Source organism: Belonocnema kinseyi, chromosome 9, assembly GCF_010883055.1.
Source record: "Belonocnema kinseyi isolate 2016_QV_RU_SX_M_011 chromosome 9, B_treatae_v1, whole genome shotgun sequence".
Taxonomy (NCBI): Eukaryota; Metazoa; Arthropoda; class Insecta; order Hymenoptera; family Cynipidae; genus Belonocnema; species Belonocnema kinseyi.
Window position 1 is genome coordinate 100,361,114 of NC_046665.1, and position 16,170 is coordinate 100,377,283.

Genomic DNA, 16,170 nt, shown 5'->3' on the forward strand with positions numbered 1-16,170 from the left:
CACTTCCTCCACACACTAGAATGTCATTAGATATTTTTCTTTCGTCCAGTTTCAACATTCTTTCATAATTTATTTTTATAACAATCAAAATAATCAATAAACACTGTCACGGATTTTGTAACTACTAAAAACAATTCAAGAAGCAACACTCCACCTTCTGAAAACAGGCTGGTGGCGCCCTCATTTGACGAATCGCGGAAGCTCTCACTCATCTCTAAATTTTAAAAGCGTTAAGAATGCATCACAGAGATAAGACAGTGAATGATATTAACATATATCTTCTGTTGATAAGTTAATTTCTTTTAGCAACGGATAACATAGTGAATGATATTAATGATATTATCACGTATGTTCTGTTGATAAAATAATCTCATTTAGCGACTTCAGCTTTTCGTAAAAAATTGCTTATTATGCTATAAAAGATATACCATCTGAGTCAAATACTGGAATTTCCAAAAGAAAAAAAATATTATTAAATAAAAAAAGAAGAATTTGAATTTACCGACCGACATATGAGAGTGTAAAATCGTCTGTTCGACGCCGACGAACGCGGTCGGTGAAGTTGGAATAAAATTTCCATATTCCATGTGTTCTAGTATTTAGTCTACATACTACTTATATTTCGAAAAAAGTACTACTTTTACATGTTTTTATCGAAAAGCAAACCTTCAAAATTGTGGAAAGTGATTCAACTTGTAAAGCCGTTAGAAGCCAACCGACAAAAGTGATATAAGAAAAAAGTGAGGTTAAGTTTCAACAAAATTTAGAATGTGCACTCGATAAAACTATAATTTGTAACGAATAACTGAGATAATTTGGAGACATGTCAACTTTTTGGAAATTATGTTCTCAGTTACAAGTAGTTAGGAATATCCTTCAACCAAGGTATGTAAAATTATAATAATCTGTTTGATATCAATCTTACCGCTTTTTGAACCGTAGAAGTCGTGTGAAAATTTAAGATCAAAAGTTAGTAAAAAAATACGAAAATATTTAAATAAATTTACCTAACAATCAGTAGTCAAATAAAGTAATCTTTTTATTTTAAAAGTGGTAAAAAATCTATAATTCATAGCAGGACCTGGACTGCTACAGGACAGGGAATTCCGTAGAAAGGCAGGCAATTTAAAAATAGCAAGTGAATATCAGCGAAAACCTGAAATTTTCGAAAAACTGAAGTTGAAGTTGATTTTATTATTTTTTACAGAATTTTCTCAATTTTGTTAAGAACTCATTCTTTTTTATTGAAAAATGAAATTTTGCGTCGAAACATAATCTTTTAAGGTAGAATCTTAATCCTCTTAGTGACTAATTCATATTTTTTTAGAAAATTTAACTTTTATATTTAAAGTCTTATTCAAAATTCAAAACGAATTCATCTTTTTAGTTAATAATAATTTTTTATGGTTAAAATTTTGTTTTTCTAACTGAAAATGTAGCTATTGTATTTTTGGTTGAAAATGTATCTTTTTTGTTGTAAATTCTTCTATTTTTGTAGAAAATTTAAGTATCTGATTAAAAAATAATCTTTTTTGTAGAAAATTAATCTTCTTGGCTGAAAACTTATTTTTTTGGTTGAGAATTCTTTTTATAGTAGAAAAGTAATCCGACAATGTTGTTAAATCCCGATTCTTTTTTTGAAAATTCAACTATTTTGTTGCAAATGAGTGTTTTTTGTTTTTAAAAAATCAACTACTTAGTTCACATTTGAACTACTTTGTTGAAAACTCATTTTATTGTTACCGACTAATTATTTTATTTCAAAACCCTTTTTTCGAAAATTAAACTTTTTATTTGAAAATTCGAATATTTGAACGAAAATTCCTGTATTTTGTTGAAATCTTCGCATAATATTAATCCTCGTTGTGACAGATTCACCTATTTGGTAAGAAAATTTAACTATTATGTTGCAAAGCCAATAAAAAATTCAAATATTTGATGGAAAATCCATGTATTTTGTTCAAAATCTTTTCTAGTTTAAACCAATCTCATTAGTTGAAACTTCATTTTTTTAGTTAAAAATTAATTTTTTATTGTTAACACTTTGTTTTGCAAACTGAAAATTTAACTATTGTATTTATTGTTAAAAATGTATCTTTTTTTTAGTTGAGAATTAATGCATTTTGTCGAAAATTGGTTTATTTTTGTAGAAAATTTAATTATTGGGTTAAAAATTAATCTTTTTTGGTTGAAAATGAATACTGTATATACTGTATTTTTAGTTAAAAATTTATCTTTTTTAGTTCAAAGTTAATGTATTTTGTTTAAAATTCTTATTTTTTTTTTAGAAAATTTAAGTATCTGATTAAAAATTAATCTTTTTTGTAGAAAATTAATCTTCTTGGCCGAAAAATTATTTTCTTGGTTGAAAATTCTTCTTTTTATAGTAGAAAACTAATTCGACAATGTTGTTAAAAACCCATTCTTTTTATTGAAAATTCTACTTTTTTTATTTGAAAACGAGTGTTTTTTTTTGTTAACATGTAGCTATTTATTGGACGTTTGAACTACTTTGTTGAAATTTTATTGTATTGCTGCTGATTCATTATTTTATTTAAAAATCCTCTTTTTATAATTAAACTTTTTAATTGAAAATTCGACTATTTGAACCAAAATTCCTGTATTTTGTTGAAAATTCTTCTTTTGTGGTAGAATATTAATCCTCTTGGTGACTGCTTCACCTTTTTGGTTGAAAATTGAACTATTATGTTGAAAATACACTACAAAATTCAAATATTTGATTGACATTTATGTATATTGTTCAAACATAATCTTTTTTTATTGAAAATTAATCTTTTTTTTTTTTTAGAAAAGTAATTCGACAATTTTCTTAAAAACTTATTTTTTTAAATTGAAAATTCAACTGTTTTTCTGAAAATTAGTATTTTTCGTTGATATTGGTTCACTACTTGGTTAAAAATTCATTTTTTTGGATTATGGTTCAATATTTGTGTTGAATACCCCTTTTTGGATCTTGTTTGTTTTTTGAGTTTTACATTTTGAGTTTTCGTATGAGAACTGTTGATCTCCCGTAATTTTGTTAGCGTAAATAAAGACTGTATTTATCGAGCAAAAACTAGCACAAGTTTTAGTTTTTCGAAATTTCAAAAAATAATAAATTTTTTTGGTTTTTTTTTTTGAAACGGTTAGGTTTTTGGAATTTTTATTTCTTGCGCAAAGTTGTGTATACTTCGAGCTGCCTAGCACAACCTTTCTTTTTACTCTAGTAAGAAGTTGCAGATCTAGCAAAAAAAACGTTTTTCAAAAATTGTGCCCGTAATTTTTGATTTTTCAAAAAACTATTTATGGCACAAATGAGCACAAGTCTAGCACAATTTAGCACAACTTAAATTTTTTCGAAAAAATAAGTTTGCGGATCTAACTTCCGGGACATTTGAAAATTCGACGATAGATATATAATATTTCTTGGTTAAAAAAACAACTTTTTTGTTTATAAAAATTAAGTGTTTTGCAGGGAATTCTTCTGGATTTTTTTTCTTTATTGAATAAAAAATCTTTCGTGGTTGAAAATACAATTTAATGGAAAATTCGTCTTTTAAATTTGAAAATTAGTTTTGTTTCGGTGTAGAATTCAACTAAATTGTTCAGAATTCGTATTTTTTGGTTTAATTTAACTATATGTTATTGAAATTTATCAGCTATTTTACTCTTTGTTGAGAATTCAGCGTTTTTAACGATTAATCATCACTTTGGTTGAAAACTCAACCATTTAGTTGAAAATTAATGTATTTTGTTAGAAATTAATCTATTCTCTTAAAACATTAATCTTCTTAGTTAAAAATTTGTCTTTTGGTTTGAAAATTCATTTCTTTTATTGAAAATTCATTTTTTTTGTGAAAAGTAATTTCATTAATTGAAACTTTATCTTTTTGAGGGAATATTATTTTTTTTTCAATGAAAATTTATTTATCTAACTTTAATTTTACCTGTTCTATATTTTGTTAAAAGTTTAATTCTTTATTGAAAATTCGTATTTTTTTGGTAGAAAAGTAATTTCATTAGTTTAAACTTCATGTTTTTTTTTGCTGAAAAATAATGATTGAAAATTCGTTTTTTTTATTTTTAAATTAAATTTTTAACTGAAAGTGTAATTATTCGATTTTTTTGTTTGAAAATTAATCTTTTTTTGTTTAAAAATTCATTTTTTTGCTTAAAAACTTGTCCCTTTTGAGTTAAACTTCTATCATTTCGATAGAAATATAATATTTTTTTTTGTCTAAAATACAACTCTTGTTGAAAATCCTCGTCTTTTTTGTAATTGAAAATTAGCCTCTTTCGTCTGAGGATTCAGCTAATTTATTGAAAATTCCTATTTTTTGGTGAAAATATCAACTATTTCACTTTTCGTTGAGAATTAATTTTTTTTATCGACTATTCATCATGTTGGTTGAAAATTCAACTATTTTTATGAGATTAAATTTGTTATTGTAGAAAATGAATTGTTTTTTCTGGAAATTTAATTTAAATCCTAAATTTAAATTCTGTGGATGAACACTTATAACGTGATCGATGACTGTTGTCCCTAAAAGTATTGAAAATAAATTTAGAAACAGACCTTTTTTCAATTAACATAATTGATCCACCGGATATAGAGTTGTTTTTATACCAAAAAATAATAATATTATAGTGTTAAGCTCGACAATGAATTTCCCTTTCCTAGGTGTGATTTAACAGAAATAGCAGAAAGAGGAATAAAAAGACTTAATCATCAACCAAGAAAACGTTTACCACCATGGCTACCAAGACCGAATCGTGTGGTAACTATAAAATTAGAAATTAACAAATAATATTAGGCCTCACAGACCGGTCATATCCCTAAGCTCATATCCCTATCGTACCTTATATTCAGTTCTAGTCCCTAAAGTACCCTATTTTCAAGATTTGGTCCTTATGGCATTTTGAAAAAAAAATCAGCGAATTTCTGTAAGCAGTAATTGTAAGAGAATAATCAGGGCGACCACATAGTCACTTTTTTCTTGAGGCGCTTTTTAAAATAAAAGTATTGTATATTAAGTATTTTATATTTAAATATTTCACAATATTTTTAAAGATTCTGATAAAATTTAATAGATTTTAATCATTTCTGAAGGGATATTTTAGGGTACTTTTAAAACTCCTAAGGCATTTTGAAGAGCTTTGAATTTGAAATAGTTTAGGATGAAGAATTTTCTAAAACTTCGGAAGATTTGGAACGATTTTACAGGACCTATAAGGTTTTACGATATTTTAAAAGATTTCACAGGAATTTAGTAGATTTCCGAGGATTTCAATGATTTTTAGGGATTTTGAAGCTCTTAATGTATTTTAATAAATTTTCCAGGATTTCAGGAAATGAAAGCATATCATTTCACGGGATTTTATCATATTTTAGTGGATCCCAGGATGCATAGTCTTCCCTTTTTTCTTAAAATTCCCCTTTTACCTTTTCTCTTTAAATATACGATAGTTAAAAGTACAATATGTGAATAATAATTAAAATATTCAATTTTCAATTTCAATTTATTCTCTCTCATGTATGCCCTGGTGGTTTTTTACATATACAATATAAATATACAGTGTTATAATATAATAAGCCGTTTATAAAAATTATGTGACTCAGAATATTCTAATTTTTGCAAAAATATAGCATATCCGCGCTTATTTTGTATTTCTAGTTTTAATTCTAATTCTGCATCACAATGTATACTTTGATTATTTTTTATTAATTAATCTTCACTATCGCTGAGCTCTTCTAGTCCTACCTGTCGATTCCTATTTACACTTTCTTTTGCACATTTTTCGAAGTCTTGCATATCCGCAGAGCTCTGAGCTCGGTTCTCTTTTCAGAACTTTTGTTAATTTCTGACTAATTTCCATTTCCGAATTTTCCTTTAACCATTTATCAACCACTCTGACCAAATTCTCACTGATTAATCTCCTTGCGTTTTTATATACCCAAATGTGGCCAAGATTTTCCCCTGACGTTCCGCACAACCTACATAATGTATTTTCATAACCTTTATTTCCTGCTTTACCCACATTTCCGCATCTTAACCTCGCCCATTGTTCCTTACATTTACCGTTTATCCTATTCGAGTCCCAATATTCCTCCCTTTGAAATCCTTCTTTATACTTCTTATATAATACACAGTAGTTTGACCTATCTATCTTTCCCCAGTCTATTTGAATTTCAAGTTCCATTTTTTTTTAAAACACCTCGCTCTAGATTATTTTCAATTTTACTTTCATTTCCTTGGTTTCTCATTAGCTCTAACGTCTGTCCGTCTCCCACTTCATGCATTGCTTTTTTCAACACATCTCCCCACTTCGATGGCATATTATTCGCAATACCTCGCAATTCTGCCATTAGACATACCTTAGGTAGTCTGTCATCTTCCATGCTTAAAATTTCTAACACATATTTACTTGCTCTTCTTCTTGCCTCTATTTCCAAACTTCTTCTACCTGCTTCCATTCTCCAAATATAATTTGGAGTGTTCCTATCTAATCCCATAATCATTTTCACGTATCTACCTTGTATTCTTTCCATTACTTCCTTTCTTTCCCATCCCCATAGCTCCACCCCATACAGTAACCCTGCCTTAGCCAAAATGTCTAACAAGTAAAGTCTTCTTCCCAGATTATTTATGTTAGCTCTTTTCATTACTCCCCATGCTGCATTAATTGCTTTTTGAGCTTTTCCAGTCTAAGTGTTAAGATGTTTGTTAAAGGTCCCTCCCGTAGAAAACCAGAAGCCTAAATACTTGTATCTATCTACCACCTCTAATTTCTTTCCATATATTTTCCATTCTTCACCCTCCTTCATTTTGTCCCCCTTACGAAATACCATTATTTTTGTCTTTTTAACATTCATTGAAAGCTTATTTTTATTGCTATATTTTTCTAAAGTTTTGAGCATTTCCTTTAAACCTTCTGGGAAGTCAGCTACTAAACTTAAATCATCTGAAAATTTTAGTGCATATACTTTCGTGTTTCCTATCACTGTGCCTCCTTCCTTCTTTCTAATCCATTCATCCTCCATGTCTTCAGTAAAAATGTTGAAGAGTGTTGGGCTTAATGGGCAACCCTGTCTTACCCCTCGCTCCGTTCTAAAACTCTCTGTAATTCCCTCCGCTTTCAGTGCTTCATTTTGCGTCTCCCTGTACATATTTTTAATCATTGTCAACTTTATCCCAGTTTTTTTTTAGTTTCTGCATTAAAATGTCCCTATCTACTGAGTCGAAAGCTTTTTTAAAGTCCACAAAGGCCACGTATAGCTTACCACCCTCTCTTTTCAACTTATTATTTATTATAGAATTCAGTGCAAATATATGGTCTCTTACAGCCCTACCCTTTCTGAAACCTGCCTGACTTTCTTTATATAGACCTTTTTTCTCTAACCACCCTCTGATTCTTTCATCCATAATTTTGGCTAGAACTTTGTACCCTGTATCTAGTAGTGATATTCCTCTATAATTACCTGTGTCCTCTTCATCTCCTCCCTTGAAAATAGGAACAATTCTCGCTTTCTCCCATTCTTTTCCTATAATCCCTTCCCTCCACATTCCACTAATACGTCTATGCACTTCTTCAAACCAGGATCTCGGTAAGCTTTGTATGAATTCAATAGTTACTCCATCCTCCCCAGGAGCTTTCCCTTTCTTCATTCCCCTCACACAGTTCGCTACTTCCTCAAAAATTATTTCTCTAGTCAATTCTACTTCCTGTTCCATGCCTTCTTCGTTCCCCCTAGTAAAATTGCATTCACTTCTAGGTTCTATTGGATCCTGCGTATTATTAATTTCTACCGAATTTCTGTTGTGTACTACCTTTTTTTCGTTTACTTTCGAGTCGTCGATTTTTTCGTCCTCTAATAACTTCTGAAAATGAATTTTCCACTTCCCTTTTTTGATCTTACCACCCCTTCTTCTTTTCCGAGGTCTAAAATTGCCTATTGCTCACCAAAACTCACTCATGCTCTTACTTTCTGCTACCTTTTTCCATTGTTACTCCCTCTTTTCTCGTTTTTTCTGTGCATATAACAGTTTAATTTTCGCTCTTTCTCTATTTAATATTTCTTTATCCTCGTCTCTCTTTGTCTTAAGAAATTTTTTTAAAAACCCCCAAACTTTCCGTTTTTGTATCGATATCATCTTCATAATAATCCCCAAATAATAATTAAAATAATTATAGCACCTAAATAAATTATATATGCATGAATACGGTACACGTTTCAAGTGTGGAACCATTAAAAATAAATACACAAACAAAAAATATATAAATGGAATAGTTACAAAACATATAGTACTTTCTAAAGAAGTATTGGAAGGTGAACATTTTTTAGTCAAAATGAACAAAGTTAAATACCTGATTAAAATATTGAATATTCAAAATCAATCAACTGCACTTTTAAATATTCTAATTTAAGCAATTTTTAATTTGAGTAAAAAAGTAATAAGGACGAATTTTTTTATATTTACAGCCTTTAATTCTGAACAATAATTTTTAAAAATTACGAAATTTAAAAATACATTTTTTGCTCAATAACAATTTGTTTGAAAATGAGCAAAAACATGTTTTTTGGATTCGCACTTTTTCCGTGAATTAAGATTTTTGGGATTTCGTTTTTTTTTTTTGCGATTTTGGAACGTTATAAACACCACGAAAAAATGTTTCCATGAATAAACAATAATTACATATTTCTTTGGTTCGAGCTGAACAAATTTCTGGTCGACTAAATCCAAAAAACATGTTTTTTTACATATTAAAAAAATTCTGAATGAGGCATTTTTTTGTATTTAAAAAAAATTATTAACTGTAAATTTAAAAAAAAGAACATAAAATATTTACGCATTAAAAAAAATTCCTTGTTTTTGATGTCGAACCACAAATTGTTATCGCTTTTTTAAGTTCCTTTTGCGCTGCTTATAAGTTTTTAATACATTTCCTAGGATATCATAGGAAATATAATGATAAAATTTGACCGGATTTAATAATATTTTAGTGGATTTTAGAGAATTAATTCAAGAAAAGTGCGGTATTTCGTAGAGGTTTACAGATTTAAAGAGATTTTCAATTAGTTTTTAGAATTCATCCTGAATTTTTATTAATTTATCCTGCATTTTGTTCTGGAACTCTCTTGATTTTTTTGTATTTGCTCGAATTCGGCTAAACATACTCAATTCTACTTAATTAAATACACTTTTTTCAGTTTCAAAAAATTGATTTTTAATTAATCATGAGGATTCATTTATAAACTAATTAAAGGGTTTGTATTATTTTAATTTTTTGTCCTTGGCATTTTGAAGCCCTTTAAAATATTACAATGGATTTCAGAAAATTTGAAGGGATTTGAAATATTTTAGGTTATTCAAAAGATTACAAAGAAGTGTTTAAATAATTTTACTAATTAAATAGTATTTCAAAGTATTTACATATTTTAGGATATTTTAAAAGACTCTCAGGTATTTTGAATTTCTTTATTAAGTTTGAAGGATTGTAAAAATATATCAAAGAATTTGAAAGATTTGAGAAGATTTTAAACGATTCCCAGAAGTTTTTTTATTTATTTCAATAGTTTCAAGGAATTTCAAGGACTTTCAAATATTTCAGAGTATTTTTAAATATGCCAAGGCATTTTCAAGAGACTTAGACAGTTTCAAGGGATTTCCAAGGGTTTTTATGACTAAGGGATTTTACTATTTTAATAGATTTCAAAGAATTCACAAATAGTGAGGAATTTCGTAAGGTTTCAAAGATTTAAAAAGATGCATGTCTGAATTTACTGAAATCAATGAAATTTTTTCGACTTAAACATTGTTTTCAATTCATTTGAATTCTTTTGAATTGTTTTTAGTCATCAGTCACTTTTTTGTTAGAAATGAGTAGGGTTTCACAGATTTGAAGAGATTAAAAATTTTTTGTGGGAATTCACATAAATTCTTCTAAATGTACTTAAATCTACTTCATTCAAAGGATTTATTTGAGTTTTTAAATAGTTTTTTTATTAAATTGATCCTGAAGTCTTAAAAACTCACCTTGAATCCTTATGCATTTCATCCAATTCTTTTGAATTCCCTTCAATTTTTCTAAGCTCATTTCAAATTTTCTGAAATCGATGTAGTTTTTCATATTCTTACATTTTTTCAATTCACTTGACAAGCTGTCTATCCTACCTGGAAAATGTGGAATTGTCAGGAAATTTTTACATTCCTGCAAAAACCTGGAAATATCAGGGATTTTTTTTAAATTCAAGGAATTTTTTCGAGGGTGTGCTTAATTTTTTTCTTTTAATATAAAATTTTATATAAATGATTCTTTATTTGGAAAGGTAGCTTTATATTACTAAATTTAACTATTTCGTTGAAAATTCGCTTTTCTTTTGGTTTGAAATTCATTGTTTTTTAATTGAACATTCGTTTATTGTATCAAAAATTCGTTTTTTAAACTGTTTTTTATTAAAAAATTTTATCTTTTTTAGATGAAATATCGATTACCACATTTCACGTTCAGATTTAGTATTTGTTGGAACGAAAGATTAATTACTTGATTCAAAGTTAAACTCGTTTGTTATTTTTTAAACGTTTATTATTTACATTGGAAATTCTTCTTTTTGGTTGTGATATTTAAGCTATTTAGTTGAAAGTTCGTTTTCTCTTTGCCTGAAAATATAACTATTTCATTTGAATATCCCATTATTTTATTGAAGTTAAAAATGCATCTCTTTGGTTGAACATTAATGATCTTAACCATTCAATTTTTTGTTGAAAACTTATCTGTTTTAGTTGAAAATTCCTTTTTTTGTCTTTTTTTGTATAAATTAATCTTATTGGTTGCAAATGAATCGTTGTGTCCAAAATTCAATTATTCTATTTAAACTAAAAAGAAAATTTTCTTTAAAATTTTCTTTAATTAATTTTGTTTCAAATTTCAATTGAATATTCCATTATTTTAGTTAAAAATTTATATCTGGTTGAACATTAAATTTTTATCTGAAAATTGAACTATTCAATTTTTGGTTGAACATTTATCTTATTCTTGAAAAATTCATGTACTTTGTTCAATTCATCATTTTGGTTGGAAATTAATTTTTTTTAATTGCTAAAATTTAACTATTCCATTCGTGATGGAAATTGGATCTTTTTTAGTTGAAAATTCAACTATTTCGTTGAAAATGTTTCTCGTTTAGTTGAAAATTTATCACTTTAGTCAATAATTTTTTTTTGCAGAATTAATCTTGCAAAGTGTAAATTTTAATATTCTATCTTTGACTAAAAATTGATCTTTTTAGTTTAATAATTCAACTATTTGATTGAAAATATATATTTTTTAGTTTTAAATTTAACTATTTCGTTAAGAATTCATGTATTTTGTTTAAAATCATCTTTTTTTGGTATAAAATTAATTTTTTCGGTTAAAACTTTAATTATTATCTTGTAATATAATTTGGAAAAGATTTCTAAATTCAACATATTAATTGAATTCCTAGAAAATGAAAAAAAAAACAATATTTATAATAAATTCGCGAAAGTATGCACATATTCCTAGTAGATTGTTTTGAAAAAATCCGAAATATTTCAATGGTTTCATACCATCCAAAAATTATACTCGGAAGAAACTTGATATACCTAAAAAAAATCTAGAATTGTCAGTGAATTTATTTTCTAGGATTTGAGTAGACGCTCTGTTTGAATTTTTTTAAATTCACCTTGAATTTTTATGAATTTCATCAAATTCTTCTAAATGCATTCTAATTTTGCGGAAATAAATAGAATTTTTTTATTTTCTAAATTTTTATCAATTCATTTAATTTTTTTTTTAATATAACTTGAATTTTTTAAATCATATGAATTTATCCTGAATTTGTCAACTTTTTAGCGCGAAAGAGTACCCCATGAGCGTGACAAAAAATACCCTTTGGTCCATATATTTTATCCCATACGGACTGTGAGACCTTCAAATATCCAAAATTGAATGTACTTTATGCTCCGCTTTCCTGACAGCTTCACAAAGAAAACATCACTTCAGAAAACAAGCAATTTATTCAAGAAGTAATAAAAGACAAATATGCACATAGTGCTACAAACCATTTATCACCACTTAAAATTGAACCCATCGAACCACAAAGCGAATGGACACCGAATTCCCGCCGGACTGGAGTTCTTGCGAAAAAAATCGGCCTTTACCCTCTCTGGATGAAAGACGGAAAAAAAGTTATGACGACTCTCCTGCAGGTGTTAAATAATTTATTATTTCCTTTAATTAAATAAAATTTTTAATTTGATTTAATTTATTTATCTCAATTTCCCTTGGCTAAAGTTGAAAACTTTTTTCTCCAGTTCATACGAAAATAACTGATTTATTTTTTTTCTCAGGTTGTTGATAATCACGTGATTAAGTATATTTCACCGGAAGATTATGAACCCGTTATAGGAAAAAAGAAGATCCAAGTGAAGAAAAAATTAGGTTGTATTGTTGTTGGCGCGGAATCTGCTGATCCTCAATACGTTAGTTCTTCTTTAAAACAGGGAACTAAAATTAATAATTGCAATACTTTTATTTAAGAAAAACCTCTTAAATTAATAAAATATAAAAGAAAAAACGCGCGAGATTTTTTCTGCTCCTCTAAATTTTTAAATTAAAGTATAAAATTAATAATAATAACAAAGTTTTGTATTTGATAGCATAATCAGAACATTTTGCCGAAAGCGGGTCTAATTTTTTTATATCGCAATAGAAAATTGAATACCATTGAATTTTATTTATAAAAGTGTCTTTATATCTCTATTTAAATTTTTTTATTTTTTTATTTGCAATTAATTTTTTCAAATAAAAATTTATCATTTTTGGTTAAAAATTCAAGTATTATTCATCTTGGTTTTAAATTTATCTTTGTGCTTGAAAATTTAATAGTTTCTTTGAAATTTTGTTCTCTCTCTTGACTGAATAATCTTTCTTAGTTAAAAATTTAACTCATGTTGAAAATTTGTTGTTGTTTTTTTTTTTGTTAAGAATCTAACTGTTTTTGATCAAAAATTAAAATATTTTTTGCTTAAAATATCAACTACTACATTTTTCGTTCATAATTTATCTTTTTTTAATGAAAATTTAGTTACCTGTTTATAAATTAAAATCTTTTATTATGAACTTATTATTTTTCGTTAAAGATGTATCATTTTAATTGAAAATCCATCTCTGGGGTTGAAAAATGAGGTTTTTGTTGAGTACTCGTTTTTTCTTTGGCCTTGAATGAACTTTTTTTTTCTGAAAGTTGAACTATTCCAGTTGAAATTTGAACAATTTTGTTGAATGTTTTTTAATTAATTTTTTCAAACAAAAAATGTAACTGTTCAAGCTATTTCATTATTTTAGTTAACAATTCATTTGTTTGTCTAGAGATTGAACTATTCAATAATAGGTTGGAGAAATAGCTTTTTTAGTTTGAAAATAATTTTTTTTGATCAAAAATTCAATTATTCTAGTCAAAGATTCATCATTTCAATTAAAAATGCATTTCTTTATTTGAAAATGTATCTATTTTTCTGACATTTTTTTAAAACTGTAAATGCAATTGAAGACTCTTTTAAAGACTTATTAATAATATAAATAATTGTTTTGTTTTTGAAGCTATTCTTTAAATCAGCTAAGTAGATATTGGTGTTATAAATTTCCAGGAATTCATATCTTTTTATTAAATGTACATAAATTCCGAATCCATTAAGTATCAACAAAACTCGAAATTATATACTGAAAACTGAATGATTTCCCGAATTAGAAAATTCGCGGATAATAAAATTGCCCAAAAATAAAAATACCGAATTGAAAAATTCCAGAATATTAAAATTCGCTAATGATAAAATTCCTGAAAAATAAAATTACCGATTAATAAAATTCCCTAATTGGAAAATTCCCGAATTATAACATTCACGACAATTGATAATAATAATTTATAATATCATAATTTATTATAATTAATATTATTATATTATTTATTATTATATTTATATTTTATATTTATTATTTTATTAAAATTAATATTTATTATAATTTATAATATTACCGAATTATAAAATATCCAAACTGAAAAATTCCCGAAATTAAACAATTACATTTTTTTCATATATATGTTTTATTATTATTATAAAATATTATTTTTACAAATTATTTTTAATGTTTAATTTCGGGAATTTTAAAAATAGGTATTTTTATTTTTCGGCAGTTTTATTATTAGCGAATTTTATTATTCGTTAATTTTCTAATTCGAAGATTTTACATTGTCGGGAATTTTATTTTTCGAGATTTTTCAGTTGTCCCCTTTTACCAGTTGTAGAGTTGTAAGATTGAGATCCAATTTCAAAAATATAAATCTCTCTTATCATTTACAATGCTCTAAATTGAATAATCAATCACTTAATTTAAAAATATATAAAACTATACCATTTTAACAATTTTAAATTCTAATTCCAGCTTAGAATTTGTTAGAAATTGAATATTTCCAGTTTAAATCCGGAAGTTTAATTCTTTTTAAAAAACTCCCTGTTCAAATACCGAATTTTAATTCTTTTCGAAAATTCTCCATTTCAACTATTTGCAAGAATTATAATTTTTTTGATGTAAAATTCCCTGTTCCAATTCCTAATTTAAATGTTTTCGAAAATAACTCGTTTCAACACAGAATTATAATTTATTTGAAAAATTCAATTTTCTATTGAGAATTGTTATTCTTTTAGATAAATTCTAGTTTCAACTCAGAATTGATTAAAAATTGATCATTAACATCCGGAATTTTAATACTTTTCCCTGTTCCAATTCAAAAATTTAATTTTTTCGAAAATATTCCGTTTCAACTTAGAATAAGAATTCGTTCATTAGAGAAATTCCCTTTTCTAGCTTTGAATTTATTTATATTTTAAAATTCCCATTTCCAAGACAATTTATAATTCTTTTGGATAAATACCAGTTTCAACTCAGAATTGGTTAAAATTCGAGATTTCGCTGCTTCAACTGGAAAAAAAAACTTGGAAAAATTTCCTTTTCCAATTCAGAATTTTGTGCCTTTTTGAAAAAAATTACGAGCTCGCAATTTGTTAAAATTTAAAAATTCTCGGTTTCAAGTCAGAGTTATTTTTATTCTAAATAAATTCCAGTTTCAAGTATGAATTTGTAAAAGATTGAAAATTCCCTGTTCCAATAAAAGTTAAATTATTTTTATTTTAAATAGTTTAAAAATTCTTGAAATACTTCGAAGTTTTATTTCAAGATCTTGCAACATCTACATGTTTCAAATTTTTTCAAATTTAAAAATATTATTAAAAGTTTTTCACAACTTCTAAGTATCTTTTAAAATTATATTAATTTCAAATAATTTTTCCAGATAAAAAATCATTTTTAATTTTCCTGAAAAGTTTCTAAATTGTTTATTCGAAATCTGCCAAAATCTACATTTTGTTTTAAATTAAGCCATTGGCTGTTTGGACCGAAATATTAATTTTGAATTTTTCAAATATCCTAAATATCTCTTCAACTTACTCGATTTTTTTTCTAAGAATAATAAGTGTTTAAGTGTTATTTATACATTAAAATTCAAACATTTGTTCTACAAATTCAAATTTGTTAAATAGAACAATAAAATTGTAACGTTCAAAGATTATTTTTATTTTGCTTAGTTTTGAATATTTAATTTATAATTGCTGATTTTAAATGAACAGTCCGATATTTCGAAATATTAAATAATTGTTCTTTTTCTTAATTGAAAAATTTCAAACCGCATGGTTTAAAAATTGAATATTTTAGACTGAAATTATATTTCAAATTTAAAAAAAGCCTTTAATTATAAATTTTTTATTTTAAAGTCATTTAAAAATTGAAAATAGTTTGTAAAGTTTTAATATGGCGTTTAAATTTGTTTAAGACTTTCCAAATAAAACAGTTTAATTTTTAACTTTGAAATCTGGAAATTTTAAAATTATGAACTGATTCCGAATCGTTTTGTACAATCCATTATTAATTTTCATTTTAATCTTAAAGTACAATTCATTTTTTTAAATCATTAATTTATATTCTTAATCATCAATTGTGGGTCCGGATGCAATAAGGGCACATAAAACTTTTTCGTGCGAAAACGAAGTCCCCTGGAGGCTTTAGAAAAAATTTTCGAATTTTAATTTTCAA

At 26.2% G+C, this 16,170-nt stretch overlaps 1 protein-coding gene across 1 annotated transcript in view; it reads left to right on the top strand.

Moving 5' to 3' along the window:
- The first annotated feature begins 539 nt into the window (after positions 1-539).
- Positions 540-16,170, top strand: part of LOC117180272 (39S ribosomal protein L3, mitochondrial) — a 23,586-nt gene continuing 7,955 nt past the window's right edge. The window contains exons 1-4 of the mRNA XM_033372675.1: positions 540-885; positions 4,682-4,778; positions 12,003-12,233; positions 12,375-12,506. Of these exons, the coding sequence (XP_033228566.1) occupies positions 824-885; positions 4,682-4,778; positions 12,003-12,233; positions 12,375-12,506 (522 nt within the window). The 5' untranslated portion in view covers positions 540-823. The remainder of the gene's footprint in view (positions 886-4,681; positions 4,779-12,002; positions 12,234-12,374; positions 12,507-16,170) is intronic.